At 43.1% G+C, this 23,776-nt stretch overlaps 1 protein-coding gene across 1 annotated transcript in view; it reads left to right on the top strand.

Moving 5' to 3' along the window:
• Window positions 1-23,776, top strand: part of FER1L6 (fer-1 like family member 6) — a gene marked incomplete at both ends in the record, with an annotated part of 100,696 nt that overhangs the window by 33,085 nt on the left and 43,835 nt on the right. Inside the window, 8 exons of the mRNA XM_080646770.1 lie at window positions 641-761; window positions 1,353-1,453; window positions 5,288-5,378; window positions 8,613-8,732; window positions 11,302-11,454; window positions 18,445-18,622; window positions 20,665-20,789; window positions 22,879-23,013. Coding sequence (XP_080502896.1) covers window positions 641-761; window positions 1,353-1,453; window positions 5,288-5,378; window positions 8,613-8,732; window positions 11,302-11,454; window positions 18,445-18,622; window positions 20,665-20,789; window positions 22,879-23,013 — 1,024 coding nt within the window. The remainder of the gene's footprint in view (window positions 1-640; window positions 762-1,352; window positions 1,454-5,287; window positions 5,379-8,612; window positions 8,733-11,301; window positions 11,455-18,444; window positions 18,623-20,664; window positions 20,790-22,878; window positions 23,014-23,776) is intronic.

Consider the following 23,776-nt stretch of genomic DNA (forward strand, 5'->3'; position numbering starts at 1 on the left):
TCTTTGGTGCTACATTTCCCCTTCTAGGTACTTTGACATCCCTCTTGTCCCTTCTTAGCCAAGTGAGTCACCTACATCATTAGCACTAATGCCTGGTAACAATAAATATTGGATGGATGGATGGGTGGATGGATGGATGGCAGGGAAGCCACGCGATACTGAAGTTTAGTTTGAGGCATATGCTTTTATCCTCATTAATAGTATTACCCTCTTACATTTCTCTAGCAGTTTCAAAATACATTTATATCTGTTATCTAAGTGATCCTTACACAGTGCCTAGCTTATAGACATTAAAGGAAAAAATGTCCGTTTTCCCCCCTTCTTTCCTCTTTCAATTTAAAACCTTCTTCCTTGAAGAAGTCTTGCTTGATAAATTCTGCCCTCTGTTGATCATTTCCAGTTTTGCCCTGAGTCTGATAGCAGTAGCTGTTAGTACCTCTCCTCTCCTCAGCCACATCACTGTTCATTGTTTATTATTCATGAGTCCCCAAGTATAGGCTAAGGATGGAATTAATAATACTTTGATAGTTTTGTCACCATCCCTCGCCCACCCCACATAGAACATACAAAACATGAATCTGTGGCTGGAATTGCCTGAAAACATTTGATTGCCAACTTACCTCCTAATTTGTTTTCACAGAAATTACAACTACTTGCCATTTGAGGCCAAGAAGCCCTGCGTCTACTTCATCAGTTCCTGGGGAGACCAGACATTTAGGCTGTACTGGTCCAACATGCTGGAGAAAATGGCGGACCTGCTGGTAGGTGACTAACAGGCCATGGACTTAATCATTGGGAACCTGGAGGCCAAAGGATTTTTTATCCACCCAGTAGAAGGTCTTGACCTCAGTTTAAATACAAATAAATTGAAGTTGTTGCATTTGGAGGACACATGGCCCCTCTTACCACATGGACCCAGAGGAATAAGAATACATTTTGCAAAATCCCTGGACTTGAAATTAAACTATCTGAATTCAGATCCCTGCTCTGCTTCTTATTGGTGTAGGGCCTATGGTAGGCTGTTTTCCTAATCTTCAAAGAGCAGGGGATTGACAGTTCTCCCACAAAATTGATAGATCCTGGTTTCAACTATTATAAAAGCCTAAGTCCCTAACATGGTGGACAGTTTCCTACAAGATCAGCCCGAATCCAGTTCAGAAAAGGAAAATTAAGAGTCAGCATGCAGTAGAACTTTCCAGTTCAGATACAAGAAAACAGGGGAAATCTTCCTTCATTTCTAAAACAAACAAACAAAATAGCTATATATTATTTCTGGGGTGTTACAATCAATATCTCCACTACAGTGTCTCATTCTCACCTCTCATTTCTCCACCTCTGTGGTTTGTTTTCAGGAAGAAAGTATAGAAGAAGTGAAAGAATTGATCAAGATTTCAGAGGAAGCACCAGAGGAGAAAATGAAGACGGTGCTCAATGACTTCATCAGTCAAAGCAGGTACCAGCTGGCGTGTCGGGGGGCTGAGCGTATATGGAAGCAGCTTTTAATTATCTTAGAAAGTAGTCCATTTGCATGCATTCAGATGGGCATTTCAGAATTTTCCATCCATCTTTATTTTGTTCAGTAATTTAGCTGGCACAAGTGGGATTACTGTTGCTTCCTGAAACATTAACAACTAAAACCTAAAGCATAGGAGGAAAGAAAAGAGAAGATAAAAAAGACTTACTGCTGAAACTCTTTATGAAACAAGAAAAAATGCCAGCAGTGTCCTGGCAGGGGGGCTCAGTCAGTTGGAGTGTTGTCCCGTACACCAAAAAAGTTGTGGGTTTGATCCCTGGTCGCCATAGCTGGTTTGGCTCAGTGGATAGAGCATAGGCCTACGGACTGAAGGGTACCAGGTTCAATTCAGGTCAAGGGCACATGCCTGGATTGCAGGCTCGATCCCCAGTAGGGGGCATATAGGAGGTGGCCGATCAATGATTCTCTTCCATCATTGATGTTTCTCTCTCTCTCCCTCTCTCTTCCTCTCTGAAATCAATAAAAATATATTTAAAAAAGAAAAATGCCAGCAGTGGTAGTGCCCAACATGGTTTTTTGCATTTGGTAAACACTCAACAATTATATTGACAATGAGATGGATAAGTTCTATCAAATATTATTTAATAGAATTCATCATATAACACATTAATAGGAACCAATCAATGACTCTTTTTCCAAGAGATGAATAATACAAAGATTCAAAAATAGGGTATCAGTTACTTATTACCAAATAACCAATAACCCTCAAACTTAGTGACTTAACACAGTATTTATTATCTTTGTTCATAGACTCAGTTCTGTTGGCCATGAGTCCAGGTGTGGCCTAGCTGGGTCCTTTGCTCAGAGCCTCTCACAGACTGCAGTCAAGGCACTGACTGGGTCATCTCAAGGCTCAGCTGGGAAGGATTTGCTTCCAAGATCGCTCAGCTGGTTATTTGCAGAATTCAGTTCTTGGACTGTTGGGTTGAGGACTTCAGTTCCTTTGTAGTGGATGGTTAGAAATCAGCCTCAATTCCTCACCACTTGGGCCACTCCACCAGCTCTCACTACATGACAGCTGACTTCATCAGAGTGAGCCAGCGAAGAGTCAGAGAGCGCGTGCCAGAAAGATGGAAGTCACGGTCTTCTCAGACCCAAACTTGGAAATGCCATCCCATCACACTCTTGCTATATTCTATTATGAACAAGTCACTGGGTCCAGTGCACATTCTATGGGAGGGGATTACACAATGACAAGAATAGGAGATGGAGATATTTTGGGGTCATGTTAGATCTGTCTACCACACAAGGACGCGCTTGGACTAACTCTTGAAATTAAGTCAGGAGTGGAGCAAAGATGAGAATCTGTCATAATGGAACTAATAGAAAAGGGGTGGCTATTCAGTTGCTGGAAGACAAAAATGAGTAGATAGGGGATAGCGACATTCTGGTATTCTGTTTGATAAGTTCTGGCTTTCCTAATCTCTCAACTACCCAAGCATTTTTATTTAAAAAAAAAAAAGAAAAAAAAGTATGTAGTGTTTTTCTATTTTAATTTCTTTATTGTTTTTCATAGTAGAAGCAATATATATCAGTGCTATTCTTGCTGTGAGCTAAGTGTCACCTGCAATTCCTCTTAAGCATTATTTTTTAAATAAACAACTGTATTTTTTTAAAAAACGTTTTTATTGATTTTAGACAGAGAGGAAGGGAGGGATGAGAGAGAGGGGGGCAGAGAGAAACATTGATGTGAGAGAGAAACATGATCGACTGCCTCCTGTATGCCTGCTTACTGGGGATGGAGCCCACAACCCGGGTATGTGCACTGACCAAGAATCAAATCAGCAACCTTTTGGCGCATAGGACGATGCTCAGCCAGCTGAGCAACAATGGCCAGGGCTTCTTTTAAGCATCTTTAAAAAGCTTCATGATCTCATATTTTCAGAAACTGTGGCAAATTAATAGTTCAATAACTTTTCTGTATTGGGGGTTACTTGGGATGATAATCATTCCCTTTTCAATTTCATAATCAACTGAAAAAATATTCATGAGGGTTGGATGGAGATGAAAATGTTAGTTTTATATCTGGTAAACCTGGATTTGAGAAAGCAACTTGGACCTGAGGTCATGGTGGGCTTCTTGGTCCCCCAAACTCATTCATGGTTGAGCAGCTGGTCTTTGGGCTTCCCTGAGGAGGGACAGACCATTTGCCATGTGGGGTGAGAAGGCTGCCCACAGCCAGCAGCAGGCTGGGACTGAAAGACGAAGAATGAACAGAAACATGTGCTGTGGTTATTTACCCTGATTTTGATGAGGAAATAGTAATTTTTCCCCCTAAGAAGAAGGGAAAGAGATGAGAAGTCAGAACTGTCCTCCATATCTCCCTAGGCTGGTCCATCCTAGGAGGGGAGGGGAATGAAATTCCTAGCACCTCTAGGAAAGATAGACGTGTAAAAACAAGACTCCCTGTACAAAATATAACGCTTTTAATTTTTTTTAAAAGTCAAGAGAAAATGTAACTTGACCATTACACCCAAAGAGAGTTTTGGATGAGGCCTCCAATTGCCATAGGCAGAGCATGGGGAGATGTAGCATCTTAGACTTACCCTTTTGTTTCTTTTTTCTTTTTTATCATAGAAACACTACATGCTCATCTTACAGAAAAAGAAAATGCAGGGATGTATAAAGTAGAAGTTTTCTCAATTCTTTCTCCAATCCCACTCTCCAGAAAGGAGTTGGATTTGTCCTCCTGGATTTTCGCCTTTGCACTTGCAAACACGCACATCCACAAAAATACTGTCCTTCTTCACAGATGATAGCACACACTCTGTTCAGTAGACTGCCTTCTCACTCAACAATACATCACTGGCATCTTTCTGTAGCAGGACATAACAGTCATCCTCAATATTCAATCCGTGATGCGTGTCAGAGGCCAGTCCCTAATACTGAAGTTGTCACCATTGATTTGCTCCTATAAACAATGCCACAGCAAAGATTACTGCATAAATGCATTCTTATAAAAATTTTCAGTTATTGTTGAAGGATAGAAGTCTAGTGTAATTTTTGGATCAAATTATATAGACATTTAAATGTTGATTGGTGCTATTAAAACGCCTCTTGAACATTATAACAATTTACCTGCTCCTAGAATAATGGAGGGGAGTGACTCCATCTCCACAGCTTCACCAACCTTGTCTACTGTCGCATTTTTTAGTAGATGAAAATGGTATTGCCTTTAAGTTATCGCTAATTAGGACAATATCTCATTTTCCCAAGTCATATATATTTCCAAGCCATGTATATTTCTTCTTCCATTGCGTTCATAATCTTTACCATTTTCCGATTGAACACATTTTTAACTTTATCCCTCAAAATGTTGCTACTCAGTCCTTTGTACAATTTTTAAGATGTGAAGGCACATCGAAATATTGAGTCTAAGATATTTGCTTTACAGACAATTTTCAGGGCCCTTTTGGTGTGTGTTAAATTTGCAAGATGATGGAAAACTGCTTTGTTTTGTATTTTTTGTTATGAACTAGGACAGCAGTCACAATAGATATGTACTGGAAAAACTGGAAAAACCAGCATCCGTTCCCCATGTGAAGTCTGGGTATCATTTTTCCCAGATAAGAAAAAATTCTCATTTTGTTGCTTAGAAAAGTTAGTGCATCATTGCTTAATCCTAAATGAAAATCTTAGTTTTGTGGCTTCATTAACTTTATCATTGTATTATAGAAAGTATATTTGCAAATCTCTAGAATTATATAAATGGATTGTCACTAAGTAGATTTCAAAATTCTTCTTCTCTTTCAGTGCCTTTATCTCTGAGGCAGAAAAAAAGCCCAAGATGTTGAACCAAACCACTTTAGATAAGAAACGACTTACACTCTGTTGGCAGGAGCTGGTATGTGGAAATCTATTTATACTTTGAAGAGAATTGAAACGTGCTTTAAAAATAAACCCCATGGATGAGGCATAGGTCATAGACTACCTGAGGATAAGGTTCTCAAGGTTATACATTTGCATTATATAAAGGCACAAGTAAACAGGGAATATATGGGTGAGTTGGAAAGAGACTAGCATTTATTGAATGTTTACAAGAATGAACTAGGAGACCACCAGTTAGTCCTGCATCCTATTCTGATGGATTTCCTCTTGTTCATTTTCTTGATATTTATGTTTTGTAAAAGACTATAGATTCTTTCACTTGACCTTCTGTCTCACAAGCTGAGAGAGCAAAAACAAGAACAACAACAACAAAACAAATAACTAGTCTTCCTCGTCTTGGTTTCCTCCCATTAAGAACTGTGTTAAATGTTGTAAGCACTTCCTAAGTGGTGCATATGTACACAGTGGAATATGAGGTGGCCATAGAAAAGAAGGAAACCTTGTCATCTGCAACAACGTGGACGGACCTAGAGGGTATATGCTGAGTGAAATAAGTCAGACAGAGAAAGACAGATGCCAGATGATCTCACTTATGTGTGGAATCTAAAAAACAAAATAAATGAACAAGCAGAACAGAAACAGACCCATAGACACAGAGAACATTTTGGTGTTGTCAGAGGGGTTAGCGGGGTGGCTGAAAAAGGTGAAGGGGTTTAGAAGTACAAATGTGTAGTTGCAGAATAGTCACGGTGATGTCAAGTACACAGTAGGGACTATGGTTAATAATACTGTAATAACTATGTATGGTGGGTTCTAGATTTATTGGGGTGATCACTTCGTAAGTAAATATCTAATTATGGGGTTGTACACCTGAAATTAGTATAAGATTGTATGTCAACTGTAATTTAAAAATAAAAAAAATATTTTTTAGAAGATGTAAGCACTTCTTGAAAACAGACTGTAGCTGGTACGCCTCTGTGTCCTACAGAAGGAGGGACGACTGAGAAATGCCAGGCCAAGTCAGACCCTGGCTTCTCTCACCTCCAAACTTCAGTTCCACCAATGGCACCAAGGGACATTTTATATGAGGCCATGATAATCCTGCAAAGAACAATGACTCAGTGTTTGCCTGGCCAGTTATAGTTTAAAGATGTGAGTGGGGCCCAGAAAGATTTAACGATTTTTTAAAGGTCACAGCTATTTCATCATTGTCTAGAGACTAAAACTCAAGTCTCAAAACTCCTGGTTCATCCTTCTTTCCAGCAAAATAAGTGAAGGTTTGTGTATTCTTTTTCTGTATTCCCAGGGAGGCTAGGTCCTCACCGTACACGAGGTCTTCTTCCTGGCCCAGTTCTTCTTCAGCTCCTCAGACCACCCTTCCCTGTCTCCACAATGTCACCCACTGCCCACACAGCCCTGCTGTCATCTCAATGTCTGCCTGTCCTTGGCCTGAACAAGTCCATGATTTCAATGTCTCTGTAGTGGCCCAGCTCTACCTCCTCATCTCTAGACCTGTATTTCCAACCTCCTAGTGGACATGCCACTTGCTTGTCTCACAGCACCGGAGACTCAATATACATACCTACTCAACCCATCATCTTCCCACCTAAACTTGCTCCCCATCCTGCCAGCTACACTCATTGCCCCAGCCAGAAGCCTAAGAATCAACTTTGAATCCTTACCTCTCATTCTAAACAGCCAGTTTGACCCCAGGCCTTGTTGATTCTGCCCCTCAAAGACTCTGGAACTAACTCCACTTCTTCATCCCCAAACTCACTGCCTAAGCTGAGGGCCTTCATGTCTCTGGTCTAGACTATTGCAGTAGTCTTCCTTTAATCCATCTCCCCTACCACAACCAGAATGGGCTTTCTAAAACACAAACCTGACTAGATCACTGTTGCTTAAAATAGTCACTGGAGATCTTAATCATTCATAGGACAAAGTCCAGATTTCTTTTACATGATGTACAGGGCTGTCTACTGTCTGGCTCCAAGCTAGCACCCCAGACTTCTCTCCCATTACTCTCTTCCCATATATCTATGCTCCAGCGATTTTGAACCTTCAATGGTTAGGTGACGTCATATGTAGTTGTTCCCTCTGTCTGAACCATCCCCTTTTTTCTTATCAAGTTATTGACTGGTTTGTTCACTCCACAGTTATTTAACCTACTATGTGCCAGGAACTCTGCCAGACACTGAGAATATCCAGTAAGAACAAGACAGAGGAGATCCCTGCCCTAGGGGAGTTTGCATTTTAGTGGAGAAGACAGATAAACAAGCAAACAATAGATAAATAAAAATGATTGGCGGTTATGATGATGAAGGAAATTTTAAAAGGCCATGTAATGTAGTGGTTGAGGCCAGAGAGGAAACCAGCTTTGCAGAGTCTAAGAGGAACATCTGAGCAAGAGGAAACCCCAGCACACCAGTCTTGAGAAAGGAACCAAGCTTGGCATGTTTTCGGACCTCCTGAGGATCAGTGTGCCTGAGGCACGATGAGTGAACCACTATGGGAGGAAGTGTGGAGTAGGCAGGGCTAACTCACGCAGGGCCTTTGAAATCACTGTTAAGTATATGGGGTTTTTCCTTAAGCACATAAACGTGGGCTGAGCGAATGAATCCAAGTAAACACTTTCGGGTGTTTCAATCACTCATGCTGAGTTCCTTAGTGGCATTTCTCAAATGAAGCCACCGAGGTTTGGAAGCATCCGCCAGGCCTCTAGGGAGAGGTGGTGAGAACAATAATCAAGGACTTGGACTTAGCTGGAGGTCAACTCCAGCTCTGCCTCTCAGAGCTGCATTACTCTATTTCCCCAGCTGTCAAATGGGAATAATAGTCCCTACCCAGTCGCTAAGGTGGCTATGGTTGCTATGAAGATTAACACAACAGTTAGAACATTGCCCAGCACAGAGTAAGAGCTCAATACATTTTAGCTGCTATTATTATAGTTATTGTTAGCATCAGAAAACCTAGATTCAGGTCTTGTCTACCAGAGCTATGGGACCTTGACAGACTCTCACTTTTCTGGGCCTCTGTTTCTCATCTGTCAAAGGGAAGTGAGATGCTGTTCACTGCCTCCATACTCCTATGAAATTTTTACTAAATGGACAGCACACTTAGTGGCAGGCCCTGAAATAGCCCATGAGTGGCTCATTGTGGAGCTTACGAACACCTTCAGGATTCTCCTGCAAGAGGGCAGTGCTTGTCTAGATTTCTAGAAAGATCTGCATTGATTCTTGTCTTGTTTTAGGATGCGATGGCCAAGAAGGCCAAAGGGATCATTCAGCAGCAGAAGAAAAAGTTATCACTTGATGAAATGATCCACGAAGCCCAAAATTTTGTGGAAAAAATCCGCTTTCTTGTGGACGAGGTAATCAACTCTAATAGCGAGCCTCATTAGGAAGATTCGACTGGGTGTTCTCCCAGTGCGGTCTGAATGTTGGATAACAATGAAAGAGCAATATTGTTCCTGAACCCTGCTGAGCTGAGCAGGCACTGTTAGCTTAGGGGTGAAAACGGAGACTTTAAAATTAAGCCAAACATCTATAGCTTTATTGATTTTTTTTAAAATGAAGCTTGAATATTCAGCAGAAGTAAAAAGCATGTTCCTTAATGGACTCAAGAAAAGTAAAAATTAGCACATGATCTTTGATAAGTTTTCAACAGAGGATCGAAACTCATGTTCAGTAAAGGTCAAGTCAGCTTCTCATTGTTAAGTTAGTCATAACCATTATCTTCTGATGACTTCTAGAATGATCTAAAAAGGCCCTTATTATACATTTATTTGATCACTTTTATTATTTGAGTTATTTACAAGAATATATTCATATATTGCTTATATAATTAAAAATACGCCCCCAAAGAAACAAACAAAATCTATATATATATAAAAGGCTAATATGCTGTCTGTCCAGGTAATGATGTCACTTAGCAATGACCGGCTTCCTCTCCCTACTGACAACTAGCCTCCTTGCAGTTTCTTCAGCCCAGGCTTTATAGCCAGGTGGAAAGATTTCACACTTTAACCAAATGTCTGTGAAGCGTTTTCCTGTGCCTCATCTCATTTGATCCTCACAGAAGTCCTGGAGTAGGTAGATAGGAGACTCGGTGGAATCCAATTTTCTTTTCATTAGCCAAAAAATGGAGATTTAAAAAGCTTAGAAACTCGACCTGACTGAAAAGAAGTAAGAACTGGTCGGTCTTGAAAATGACTTCAGGTTTTCTCACTGTGCAGAATATAGTCAAACACTACAGCAGTTAAATATTTTACCCTTTGTTCTTCCTGCGTGATCTACAATAATAATCTGCTTTGTGTTGATATTACTGCTGTGTTGCTGACAATTACCTGAAAGAGAAGTTGGGGTGTTTCACTGGGCTGGAAAAAGTTTAGCTGCATCAGAAAGCAGGTCTAATTAAGCTAGTTTATTCTACATATATAAAAGGCTAAGTTGACTTGGGCATGTGCAATACCTATAAAGCTCTTGCTGGTGCCAATCACACACATGTGTTTTGATCTGTCATTGTTGATCGTGAATTTGGTTGACACTTCTATTATAGAGAAAGGGCGAATAGTGATATTTAAAATATTTCTTCTAATTATTTTCCTTTCAATGTGCACAAATTCGTGCACCGGGCCACTAGTAAATCAATAAAATAAAAAGGCCCTCACGTTTGCTTCTGTCAGACACGAGGTTTTGTGTGGGAAGATTGCAGGAAGAAGCACAGATTTACTGCTTCTTTGGTTCTCAAAAGTTATATTTCTTGTTGCAAATCAATTATTCTCTGAAGTCATAATAAACAGTGAGACAGGCAGTCCTTTTAGTAGATGCAGGGATTTTAATAAACATCCAGAAAGTTCAAACCAGGCACCAGGGCCTCAGCTCTCTGATTGACCAATCCTGTGGCCAGGAAAGTGTCCACAGGGATGTTTGTTTCAATATCAAGAGAGAAGGGATACCTGATGAGGGTGCCAGGTATACGACCACTGGGGATTTCAAAATACAGAGCATTTGCTTCCAGCCCAGGAATGTTGAAGCCTCGTTTATGACAATGTACTTCCCTTTTGTTTCCGTAGCTGCGTGGGTTCAGAAATGTACATTTCAGACACTCATAACACAATGGGCCTCTTGATGAGGAATTCTGCAGTTCCTCCATTGAATAGCTCAATTCTAACGTCTAATTTTCTGTGCAGTTCAGTCAAGTTTCTCCTGAATAACCACTTCACATGGAGCTAAAATGCTTGCGATCATAGTTTAGGCCAGGGGTGGGCAAACTTTTTGACTCGAGGGCCACAATGGGTTCTTAAACTGGACCGGAGGGCCAGAACAAAAGCATGGATGGAGTGTTTGTGTGAACTAATATAAATTCAAAGTAAAGGAGCGGAGGGGAGAGCAAGAGAACCGGATAGAACAGCCGGATCCGGCCCGCGGGCCATAGTTTGCCCACAGCTGGTTTAGGCCCAAAGTCCCTGTGGAACTGTTTTCCCTTCCGAGAGTAAATGGAAAGACATTCATGGAGTTTTGTTTTTTTATTTGAAGATTCTGGAAATGTTACCTGGTTCTTAGGAGACCCAGTGCTTGAAGCTAACTCACTATTACAAGACTGAAAAAAAAATCCATGGGAAGGTGTAGAAAATGTTTGTTCAGCAGATGAAGAAAAGCAGGCCACTAAAGATGCCAAATCTTTGGTCCAATTTGTATTTCCTTCAAGCACAGTGAGCAGTTTGGCAGATGGGTTTACTTTATTGCTAATTCGTGACCTAAAGCTTCCTCTTTTCAAAGAAGCTACATTCACGCTTGCTTGATTGCAGAGAAGTTTTAAGTACCTGGGTGGGTTAAGTCACAGAGTTTGCTCTGCAGAAGGAGAACAGGATAGGAGAACTCCGGACGTGCAGTTGTTAAACACCAACCTATCAAATCCATTCTCCTCCATCCCTACAGCCACAGCACACCATCCCTGATGTCTTCCTCTGGATGCTCAGCAACAACAAGAGAGTGGCCTATGCCCGCATTGCCTCCAAAGACCTGCTCTACTCCCCCGTCAGGGAGCAGATGGGTAAATACTGTGGAACCATCAAGACTCATTTCCTCAAAGTAAGTCTGCATTGTTTTTTTACTCAAAACCTTGTGTCTGATGAGAAATCTCTGTTTTTCCTGTGTCCATATCTCTGATGCTTCCCCAAGACTTTCAAAGGTCTGAGGACAACTGGAATCCCTTGCCCCCTCTTGATTTAAATTGTGATTCCACAGACTGTCTTGACGCTGAATATTTTCCAATTACTATGTTACCAGATACATATAAGTTTTCTCTTTTAATCTAGTGAGTGCACCTTAAGGTTATTTTAATTTTTACTGCTTTGATTACTAGGAAGAATGAATATTTTTCTATTAGTTACCTCTCTACCTATTCTCTTATGTAACTTGTCCATGGCATTGATTTTTCACAGAAGTTCTTCTGTATTTTAAAAATTGATTTCAAAGAAAATGACAAGAGAAGAGGTTTATTTTCCACAAAACTACTATTTCAGGATTGCTGGTGGCTTTAAATTATAAAAATCTGCTAGTCTTTTCAATTGGGTCCCTGCACCCTTTATAAAGACAGGGTCCCCCAATGCCTTAGGATTGGACACCCATAGGAATGATCTCTGGATGGATTCTACTGTCTCTAACTTAAGATTTGAGCCTTTCTTGGAGACCCTGGGTATTTTGCCTCAATTATAAAGTTACTAGTAGCCCTGCGCATGAATCCTTGCACCAGTAGCTCTCTGCAGGGCCTGGCCACTCTGCGCCCGTGGCCCAGAGGCTCTCCGCAGCCCAGAGGCCCATCCACGGCTGGGCACGGAATGCTTGCCTCATCGCCGGGGCGACGAAGCAAACATTCTGCCAGGCTGCTCACGCTGCCCGCTCTCAGTGGCCACCCTCCCGGGACTGGGGGACTCTGGTGGGGCTGAGAGGACTGGGTACTGTCATCTTGTGGCTATGGTCGCTGCCATCTTTGTGACGGAGTGATGGTTAATTTGCATATTACCCTTTTATTAGATAGGATTTCTATCACAGAAGTAGACTTGGGCAAATATGGAGAAAGAGTGGTCCAAAGGCTTAACACTCGGCAATGACTGATGACCTTTTCCTAACTCTTACTAGACTATCCTGGCAATTCCAGTTTGGATTTCTTGCTGTAACATGGTAATTATTCTTCTACTTCTCCAGAAGGAGGGTGAGATGGTTCAAAACCATGCCCTGTGAACGATGGATGGAGAAAGAGCCATGCTTAAGTGAGATGATGTGACAATGTGACAGGGACTTTAAATGTTTGGAGGGCTACCCATCACATGAATGATGGGTTGAGTGTGTGTGTGTGTGTGTGTAGAATGAGGACTCATGATAGAACCAGAGGATAGAACTGGGATCCATGATAACCATTATAGGGAAATATTTCTCTAAATGGAGGTTCATAATGTTATTCCTCATCCCTCTAGGTATCAGCAAAGGCTGGACAAGTACTTGATATAAATATGCAGTCAGCAGCCAGGTTAGACAGCCTCTGTGTCATCCAGTTGCTAAAGTCTCCTGTAGATGTGATGGCTGACTGTTGCAGGCAGAAGAGGCAATGTGGGGTAATGGCGTAATGCACGGGCTTTGAAATCAGGTGAATCTGGGTTGGAATTTGTATTCGTTTGCTAGGAATGTTGTGACAAAATACCACAGAGTGGCTTAAACAACTTGAATGCATTATTTCACAGTTCTGAAGGCTGAAAGTCTGAGGTTAAGATGTCAGCGGGGCCCTGCTCCCTCTGAGGGCGACAGGGAAGGACCTGTTCCAGGCCTCTCTTCTCGCTTCTGGTAGATCCTGGGCTTGTGGCAGCATAACTCCAATCTCCACAATCTTCTCCCTGTGTGTGTCTCTCCTCGCATGGTGTTCTTTTTATAGGAAGCCTATTCCAGTTCAACCTTATCTTAACCATACCTGTAATGACCCTATTTCCAAATAAGGCTGTATCCTGAGGCAATGTGGTTAGGATAGGACTTCAACAACATGAATTTTGAGGGAATACAATTTAATCCATAACAGAATTCCAGGGCTAATATTTCTTAGCTGTGTGACCTTGGGTAAGTTACTTACCATTTCTGTGTCTCCTGTTCTTCAGTCAAGTGGAGGTGGAGTTGAGGATTAAGTAGATAAACTCATATACAGAACATAGACTGTGCATCGCCCAGAGTAATCACCCAATAAACACTGGCATTCAAACAGATGGGCCTCCAACATCCAGAGGATGTTTCTAGAATTGTGTGCTGCCTTTACAGGGGCAAGTTTAAAAATCATTTTACACACATGACAGAAAATAACATAAAATTATAACTGTAAAAGGAAATTTTCATGCAAGTTGTTCACCACAGATAACAGGATTTTTCTTCAGCTTTCTCCATCCACAAGAAACATTTATCTTAAAAATAGCAAATCATTTCCAAAGGCCCTGTGCTAAAAATACCAAAAAATCAGTGGGCTGTTGCTCCCTCCTAAATATTTTGATGTATCCTGGCATCATTTAAAATGAGAACAAAGAACGACTGTCAAATAAAGCTTGCCGGTAGACATAACTCAGGATTGAGAACCTTGGTTTACTCTTTATCTGTATTTTCCTTCTGCCATTAGGATTGCTCAGGGTGGTAGCTTTGTAAATTTTGTTGAATTCAATCCTACAGACATGATGACACATCTTATAAGATGACTCAGCAGAACTATGTTTAGTCCTGTTGTGATTGTCGCCCCTGCTTTTAACCCCCTCCCTTCACTTCCCTTTCTACTCTTGTCTTCACTGAACTGGTAAATCTGAAAAAAGCTCCAGCTGTGCCAGGGAGACAAAGGCTCCACATGCCTGCCACTCATTCCCGACTCTCAGCTGAGAATTAGGAAGTGCAGTAAGACAAAGGATAGAATGTAAAACTAAAACCTCCAGGCCAGAGTTTGCTCAAAGTTTATTTTACAGAACGGCTATGCTTCGAGTGGCTCCATAAACATTCTTGTTCAAACACATTTGGGAGGTTGCAGTTGAATCCCTCTCTTGGACTTTCCCAGTTCCCACGAAGGCTCTGAGAAGTCCTGCAGTCAGGAAACATCTCTGACGTGTACAATCCAAGCTTGCCAATCGTATTCATCTAGAATAGTGGTCGGCAAACTGCGGCTTGCGAGCCACATGCGGCTCTTTGGCCCCTTGAGTGTGGCTTTTCCACAAAATACCACGGCCTGGGCAAGTCTATTTTGAAGAAGTGGCATTAGAAGAAGTTTAAGTTTAAAAAATTTGGCTCTCAAAAGAAATTTCAATCGTTGTACTGTTGATATTTGGCTCTGTTGACTAATGAGTTTGCCGACCACTAGTCTAGAATAGCTATTTATAAATTTTAGGAAGCTACCGTCCTTAGGAGCCCAGTTTGGGGAATATTAATCTAAGGAAGCAAAGGTGCCTCATCTGAACACACATGGCTGAGGAATGGTAAACCCATAATGGCAACCAGGCTTTCGTGGTCCCTGGTTCCATGCTCTTTCTTTTTCTCTAATTTAAACATATGCATAATGCTACTAACAATGCTGGAACAGAACTCGTTGAGCTCCGCCCAATCCACCATCCACAAAAAGCTGAGTTCTCCCCCTTCAGTCTCATACCCACAGTGCCCCTAGTGGCCGAAGGGAAGAAAAGGACATTCATTCATTACCAAAAGGAAACCCTTGGTATGCACTTAGAGTCCAGCCAGAAGGTGATGCTCTGTCTCTCTGTGCCAGTTCACCGGGCATTAACTCTAGAGACCCTTTCTCATTCTCGTCCCCATCTCTACCCTGTCTTCTGCTCCACACTCCTGGGCCAGTCTCTTCTTCTCAGACCTCTAGCTTTCCATCCTGCTTTCCCTGAGAGCAGCAGAAAGTGGTGTCTGGGTCCTGCCAGAGTGAAACCTCCAAAGGCAGACAAACCTTTCTCTTACTAACACTGATTGAACCAACTTCAACACAGCTCTTGTGAATTAGCATCCTTCTCTCCCTTTTCTGACTTGCCAAGATTTCTCTTTTAAGCCAGTGGGCATTCACCAGGACCCCAGGGGAGGTGAGTGGGGCATGGGAGAAGTGGAAACTTTAGCCTTCTGTCTCATGAAATGTTTATACATTGGTGATCACAGTTTTTCAATGTGCTTTTGCATTCTTCATTGTTCTCTGTTTATTCCCCCTGCCTTGCCATGCCATTCTCAAAAAGAAAGAAGTCACTATGGTTGGTCAGACTAAAGGGACTCATGAGAGACAGGAGAGGGAGGAAGAGGAGGAGGCAGGGGAAGACACACCCAGGCTGGAAATGCCTGTGAAGCTAAAGATGGGACGAGGCTGCTGCAAGCACCTATCGTGGTGCTCGGTAATGCTGCGTGCGCTCCAACTTGGATACTTAAGTGAGACTCTGCATTGTCTTGCAAGCAATTTCAATTTGTGTATTTCACTTTGTTTTTTAAATTTATTTTTATTTTTAATTAAGTTTATTGGGGTGACATTGGTTAATAAAATTATATCGATTTTGAGCATATAACTCTATGATACATGATCTGTATATTGCATTGTGTGCCCATCAACCGAAGTCAGATCTTCTTCCATCAATTTATGGATGTTAAAAAGGATGCATAAACTTGCAAACTTAGGAATGCAACATTGGTTCTTGTGTAACGTTTTCACAAGATGTTAGCTGAGCTTTTGGTTCTGACCATGAATACACACACACACACACACACACACACACACACACACACACATTTCATAGCAGTATAAGTGAATGCATTTTTTTGGTTTGTTTGTTTTATTTTAAGAAGCGAAGTATATCAGATCAGCCTGGAGCAATGCAACATAGTATGTTAGGAGTCTTGGTACTTAAATACTTAAAACTGTGGTTGGTAGACCAGCAGGATCAGCACCAAAAGGGAGAAATAAATGTGGAATCTCAAACTCTAACCCAGTCCTACGGAATTAGAATTTACATTTTAAACAGATGCCGAGGTAACTCTTATGCACTGTTATACACATCAGTGTGTGAGGACCACTGGCTAAGAGTATGGGGTCTGAACCAGGTAGAGCAGGCTTGTGTCTTAGCTCTACCCCTGCCTCACTCTGTGACACTGACAATTGTCTTAACCACTCTGAACCTCCATTTCTTTATTGTTAAAACACACAATAAAGTTATACTTTATAGTCATAATGAAGATGAATGATTACCTATGACTTGCTAAAAGTATGCAGGTAATGGGACATTCTTTGTGGATGAAGGAACGTTAGACCAGGGCCTGAACAATGTAAGTGCTCAATGCATGTGAAATATTATTACATCATCATCATTATTATTAAAAAAATAAATAATTCAACAAATATTTACTGAGTGCTTCGTGGGTGCCAATACCTCTTTTCGGCATTAGGGACATCACTGTGATATCTACAAATGGCAGAGGGATTGCTTTTATTACAACAAAATAACCTTAGGCTCTCAATAAATATTTGTTTTATTGAACAAGCACTTAATGCATCTTAGCTATTATTGTTATTATTATTATTATAGAACTGATGAATTGAGAATTATTTGTCTTATTATAAATTTTAGGATTATAAGTTGCAGAGTGGTTGTCTTTACCAACAAGAAAATGACCTTTTACCCTATTTGTAAGCTGAATAAAGAACATATCCCACTCCCTAAAGAATCAAACCCAAACTCCTCCACATAACCAGCAGGATTCTTCAGCCTTGTCAGTGTCATTCTCTGTCCCAGCTCTTTCTTTTCTGAAAGTTCTCAGCAACACCGTCCCCGGCACAGAGTAAGCACTCACTACCAGTAAATGTTAGCCTGTATCACCACTGTCAGTTCCTGCCCCGTGTCTTTGTTCATGCACGTCCCTCTTCCTGGGGTGCCTTCTCTACTGGTCCAACTCCAAAGTACTGAGTCTTAAAGAAGGGATGGAAGTACCTACTGCCAGTTCTCTGCTCCCGTAGCATTTCACTTGACTTTGCATTTGAGTAAATGAATGAAAGCTGGTCTCCTGTCCAGATGCAAGGACTGTGTCTTGGTCCCTGTGATGCCCTCCTGATCCTACTCACTCAGCAATTCCTAGAGGCACTTGTCAGAGTTGCTGAATTGAGTTGCTCAAAATCCACTTACGGCACCTACAGAGCAAGATAAGAAAGTGAACAACTATGCTCAATGCTGGATTCGGGCTCTCCACGGGGGGCCTTGGAAAAGTCAGAGCAAGTTGTACCCTCTCATAGTAGGATTTTGTGATTCTCTATGGAAAAGAAGTGGTGCAGAAGGAAGAGGGCAATACTGATAGGGAATCCTAAGAAAACTAAGGAAAGCCACTTAGAAGGGCCAACAAAATATGGACAGGTTGCTATTCTCAGAGTGAAGGCCTTGCCAGCGATCATGAATGCAGGCACGTCTGGGGTCAGGGTCTCCTTAGATAGGGGCAAGGAGTTTCCTACTCCTGGTGATGGTTGAAGGGATTAGAAACCACACTGCATGAGGAAGTGGGAAGGAATGAGAAGTATTTAGCTGGGAAGAAAGAACAGGGTAGAGCAGGTAGGTTCTTCAAGCACATGGAGGCTTGACCTATGGAAGAAGCATTTGAGTTCTGACTGAAGCCAAGGGGTGGAGGCTGTCGCTGGAGCTCCAGGAAATTGGAAGATCTGGGAAGGGAAATTTCAACTCAGTGTGGGAAGAGGCAGGTGGTGGGGGTCAGAGACTGGAGTCTAGACCTGAATTCATCTCTCTTGGGTTCAAGTCCTGGCTCTGTCCCTTAAAAGCTGAGTGTTCTTTGAAAACTCACCTAACCTGTGTAACACAGTGCCTGTTTGAGCTTCAGGCCCCACTAAAACTGCATCCACCTCCGGGGCTGTGCATCGTGGCAACTGGGGTCATTGGTCTCATTTTGCTACCAGATGAGCTGCTGAGAACCACGCTCTGAACACCCCCTGCATGTGTCCCTAGAGACCCAGGAAGGACCTCGTTTCTCAAAGAGCAGGGCCCATAATCAGCTCTTTCTAATGAGGTGGGCTTCCTTGTAACCTCTCCGCAGCTTCCTAGCAAACGGCCAGCTGGCTGGTCGGTGCAGGCAAAAGTCGACGTGTACCTGTGGCTGGGCTCGGCCAGACACTCCAGTGCCATTTTGGACAACTTGCCAGCCGGCTATGAAACAGAAATGTCCTCCAAAGTGGCTGTCCCCACTCAACCTCCAGCCAACCTGATCTACCAAGGTATGCTGCCCGCTGGGCAGAGGGTCATAAGGTGTCTCTGGTGGGCTTCTGAGAAAACGGTGAGGAGGGAGACATGCATGTTGCTTGTGCATTATTTTAAGATCAACTTACTTGCCTTCTTTTAATAGAGTTTCTAAGTTTTCTTCCTGACTTTCCGATGTCTGATCTAAAAGAATAAAGTGAAGTCATTAGACACATCTCAAATGAAAATTTGTATTTTTGTGTTAATGGAGAGAAAGCAGTTTGTTTCTTTGTAGGCAGACTATGTAGGCTGAGTTTGGATTTTAAGTGAACGATGTATTTTCAATACATATCAGTGAGTTCTCTGTTGCTATGACCTGTGGAATTAAAGCAGATTTCCCATTTTACACGACATTGGGGTTTTGATCTGTCAACAGCAGACATGTACATTTCCCGGTGGAAACCGGTATCAGTGAGTCAGCATGTTTCTCTAGCTTGCTTCTTGACTTGGCTGCTTCTAGAAATTCAGATCGCTTTATATAATCCTTTCTCCTTTGTAGATATTTTTCACGACTGCTGTCGTATTTACATTTTCATAATACTTAAGTTTTGTTATAAACATTAATGCCTTACAGTTGCATTTTGCTTGTTTCAAATTGCTTCAATTTGCAGGATCTCTAGCTGCCGAATTCGGATAGAGTAGCACAGTTTTACCTCCACTTCGCCAGAAGCTGAGTTTTGAATTGAGCCAGGTTTCCTTTGTCGCACAAGGCTCCTCTGATGTTGGTTGACCTTGACTACTAAGGGCTCAACAGACAGAGAAGACAAGCTTCTGAAGAGAACACCTACCACCTGCCAAGCATTGTGCCCTACACTTTATACAGAAGATTTAATTTATTTCTCACATCAGCCCTGGGTGGCTTCTTCATTTTGCAGAGTCACAAAGGATGTATCAGAGATGCTTAGAAATTGCCCCAAATCACACAGCTAGTAACTGATGGAGCAATCAATCTCCAGAACTTGCTTTGTTTCCACTGCTTTCCATCCTGTCCTTAGAGTTTTATCTTTGGGTGAAAAATACCTAAATCAGGTTATCTTCTTATTTTTATAGACACTACCTCTAGCGACCCAAGGTACCCGGTCTGTCCAGCTACTAACAATTCAGAGGAGAGGGGAGACTCTGCCCAGAGCTCTCTGACCCTCTGCAGCATGTTTCATGCAGTGACATAGTAGTACACTTTCCCTGCTGGGAACTTCTCAACTCTACCTTGGCCTTCTCCATTGAATCCTGCTTTGCCTCCACTGCGGCCCTCTCTCTGCTTCCCATCCCGTCAAACAGGTGTGCTCGCTCCTGCCTTTAACCTCCCATGTCCTCTGTCTGTACCTCTCTCAGAACACTTGGTCCTGTCTCCTGTCACTGTGATTGCGGTGTTTTGTGATCTGTTACCCTCTCTCCCTGGAGCTCTCCCAGGGCAGGGGCCGTCTTAACGACTTCAGAACCTTCAGAGACCAGAACTGAACCTAGTACACAGTAGGTGCTCAAAATGACCTTGGCTGGCTGAATGGATGAGTAGATGAATGGATGAGTTAAGACTTCTTTGAGTTTATTGAAGCAAAAACCATTTGTGGAGAAACCCGTTTCACACACACACACACACACACACACACACACGCACGCACACGCACCACTGGAAACAGAAGAATTACTAGGAATTAAAATGTGGTATTTTATAAAGAGAAGGTGATTTTGAATGTGATAGAAATGAAACCCAGGCTCTGTGCATTTTTTAGCTCTGTAAACTTGGAAAAGTACCTTAGCCTCCTTGTGAGCCATTTCCCTCATCTGTGGGATGGAGGTAATTATATGTACTTCACAGGGTTGTTGTGAAAGCACCAAGGAGAATGCCTGGCTCCTGAGTGCCATCAACACCACCTCTTTCCTGCATCCATTTCGGTTTCAGGGGCCGGTGGTGCCATGGCTCCATTGTCTTTCTCTGGATACAGCCACAGCCGCACATCGCACACAGACACCTGCGTGCCTAGAGGCCCACTAATGCCGCCTTTCCGCTATCTGTCCACAGACCGGCATATCTTCCAGCTGAGGGCGCACATGTACCAAGCCCGGGGCCTCATCGCGGCTGACAGCAACGGACTTTCAGACCCTTTTGCCAAAGTCACGTTCCTTTCCCACTGCCAGACCACAAAGGTAACCAGGGCAGCCGCCTGCCTTCTTTCTGGGCCCACGGCCGATCCGCAGTAGGCCCTGGGAAAGAAGAGGGAGGGGCACATGGCAAATTCCCGTGTCTCTGGGCATGTAGGTGTTTCAGACTCAAAAGCACGGAAGGATGGACACGAGGTCTGTTGTTCCAGTGTGACCCTCTGTCCTGCAGCCAAGAGAGCAAGTCCCCGAGGCAAAGGGAGGGTGGCAGGAAAAGCTGAACCTGGCACCTCGGGCTTTTGCTGAAGTGCCAGGCACAAGGCCAAGTTCGGTGGGGAATGAACGAACGGGAAATCACACAGACAACCCACACGAACTTATGGTCCAGTGTTACTGTGGGGTCTTGGTGGGGGAGGTTTTCCAGCTTTGCGGACAGGAAGCCTAGGCTGGCCTGTTGCTTTGCACTTACCAGCCGGGAGGCTGTGTGTGCTTTCAAACATCCCTGCAATTCAGTGTGTCTTTCTTCTGCAAAATACAACTTCCTGATGGCTGCTGTGAGGCCTGATGGAGATGGATCCTTTCCTCTGTGCTCTCCCCCTTTTCGGTACACTGAGTGTGGAAAGGAGAAAAGGGTTCTTAATCGGCACAAGTCCACTAGGCTTGCTCATCGGATCGCATTTGCTAGGACCTACTCTGTTCTCTGAGGATGGGCTGTTCTGAGAGAGGGAAGCTCCGTAAAGGATTTGCTTGTCACTGGGAGTGAAGACAGAGGACACAAAGAGACCTGAGGTTTCATTCCAGCTCATCTCTTTTCTAGCTGCATTGACTCACTGAACCCTGGCCTGCCATCTTAAAATAGGGCTATTGTGAAGAAGCAGAGTTAAGAGAATAGGTGATTGATGAATGGTGGCCATTACGTTGGTTGATGTTACAAAGGCTGACATTTCTTCCCAAAGTGAGGCCGTGATCTGGGTGACGGGTGAGATTGCATTTTGATTTATGACACGCAGACCGGGATCATAATGTGAACCAGCGGGGTGTCCTCTTCACCAGCGCCTGTGGGGTGTCTGCTCTGTGCCAGGCCCCATGCTGGGCTCAGGGGAGTGGGGGGGGGGGAGGGAGGGGGAGTGTGGAGCCAGCCCCTGCCCAGCATACTGTGTGATCTGGGCGTGGAGATAGGCAGTCCTCCAGACAGACAGCTACCCTGTAAAAAACCCTGAAATGCTGGTCCTCCAAGAGGCGCTGAAGAGAGGGCTTAGCTCTGTCTAGGAGGGAAGTCGAGAGAGACCTCAGAAGGAAGTGACTCCATTCTACAAAATGAGCATGAAAACAAGAAGAGTGCAGGATGCTCTGCTTCCTGACCTAAGAGAGAGGATTTGATAACAAAATGGTATTTGCTCACAAGTGAAGAATCACCAGCTATCCCCACCCTCAGTTTGCCCTTCCATAAAATGGAGACAGTATTAGCGTCTGCTTGGTAAGGTGGAAGGAGTTTGGCAGCCTGGGCTTTGACACCAGAGATCCGGGTCAAATCTCAGTTCTGCCACTTGTTGGCTCTTGACAAATGAGCCTCAGTTGCCTGGTCTGTAATATGAATGGATAACTGGGTGCACCTCCCAGAAGCAGTGCGTGTGAAGGAGTTGAAATGACCTATTAAATGCTTAGGGCAGTGGTCGGCAAACTCATTCGTCAACAGAGCCAAATATCAACCGTACAGTGATTGAAATTTCTTTTGAGAGCCAGATTTTTTAAACTTAAACTTCTTCTAACACCACTTCTTCAAAATAGACTCACCCAGGCTGTGGTATTTTGTGGAAGAGCCATACTCAAGGGGCCAAAGAGCCGCATGTGGCTCGCGAGCTGCAGTTTGCCGACCACGGGCTTAGGGTATTAAACATCATAGGGGTTCTACCCCTGAAACTTGTTTAAGCATCTGCAGGGCAGGAATCTTTTCATCTATAAGCATCTAGCACTTAGAAGTACATCGGTTTACATTGTCCCTTGAATGTGGAGTGAGTGAGCAGTGATGACGAGGATGTGTTCTCTTTGCCATTCATAGGTATCCATTGAATGCACCTCAGAACCCTCACAACCTGACTGAGTGATCTTTCACTTTTCTTTCCGCCCCACCTTCCAGGTCATTTCCCAGACCCTCTCCCCGACCTGGAACCAGATGCTGCTGTTCAATGACTTGGTGTTGCATGGAGACCACAAAGAGCTGGAGGAGTCCCCGCCCTTGGTGGTGGTGGAGCTGTATGACAGCGACGCGGTGGTGAGCGGCCTGTGACCGTGCTGACTGCGCTTTGTTTTACTTACGTTATTTAACCAGCCTGTTACTGCTCAGGACCCAGACGTGCCTGGCAGCAGTCCCCACCCGGGAAAGCAGTGAATTGCAGAACCAGGAAAATGGGTGGTGACCATTTGCTGCACTAAAGGGTTTTTCACTTAGAATTCCCTTTACATTGCAATTATAATAGGATCTGGGTCACAGAGCTTCGGTTGTCACACACGAGTTCAGGAATAGGATACTTTATAGCGCAACCCCCACATGTGCCCAGCCCCAGCTGGTTCCATGTCCCATTGCTGCGTAATGACAATGTCCATGCCTTTTGAAAACAGGAGTTGTTTACTGATCTCGCCTGGCTGGAAGGGGATGAATGGGTATTGTCACCAATTCAGCCTTTGTAGCTGGGTCTTTATTTTTTTCTTGGTTGTTACTTCCGAAACCTGCAACAATGCATTCATTCTATCCCATTTTTGTTATGATGGTGACCAGACTTCTTCCTCTCCAAATATGTCTGTGTTCTGAAACATTGGATAGATTCAAAAGCTTACTGAAGATTTTTTAAAAATAACAAATCACATCTTCTTTTTAAATTGAGAAGTCTAAAATGAAAGGCAATGTTTGCTTATTTGCTATCTCTACCTCCTCGGGAAGTTGCAGAAGCACAAATATATTAAATACAACAGCTGTTCTGAAAAGCCTTCCTAAAGCTTCTTCACCTCAGAGCATCCTGGCAGCTCTGACCTGGATC

Source organism: Plecotus auritus (assembly GCF_963455305.1).
Source record: "Plecotus auritus genome assembly, chromosome: 11".
Classification (NCBI taxonomy): domain Eukaryota; kingdom Metazoa; phylum Chordata; class Mammalia; order Chiroptera; family Vespertilionidae; genus Plecotus; species Plecotus auritus.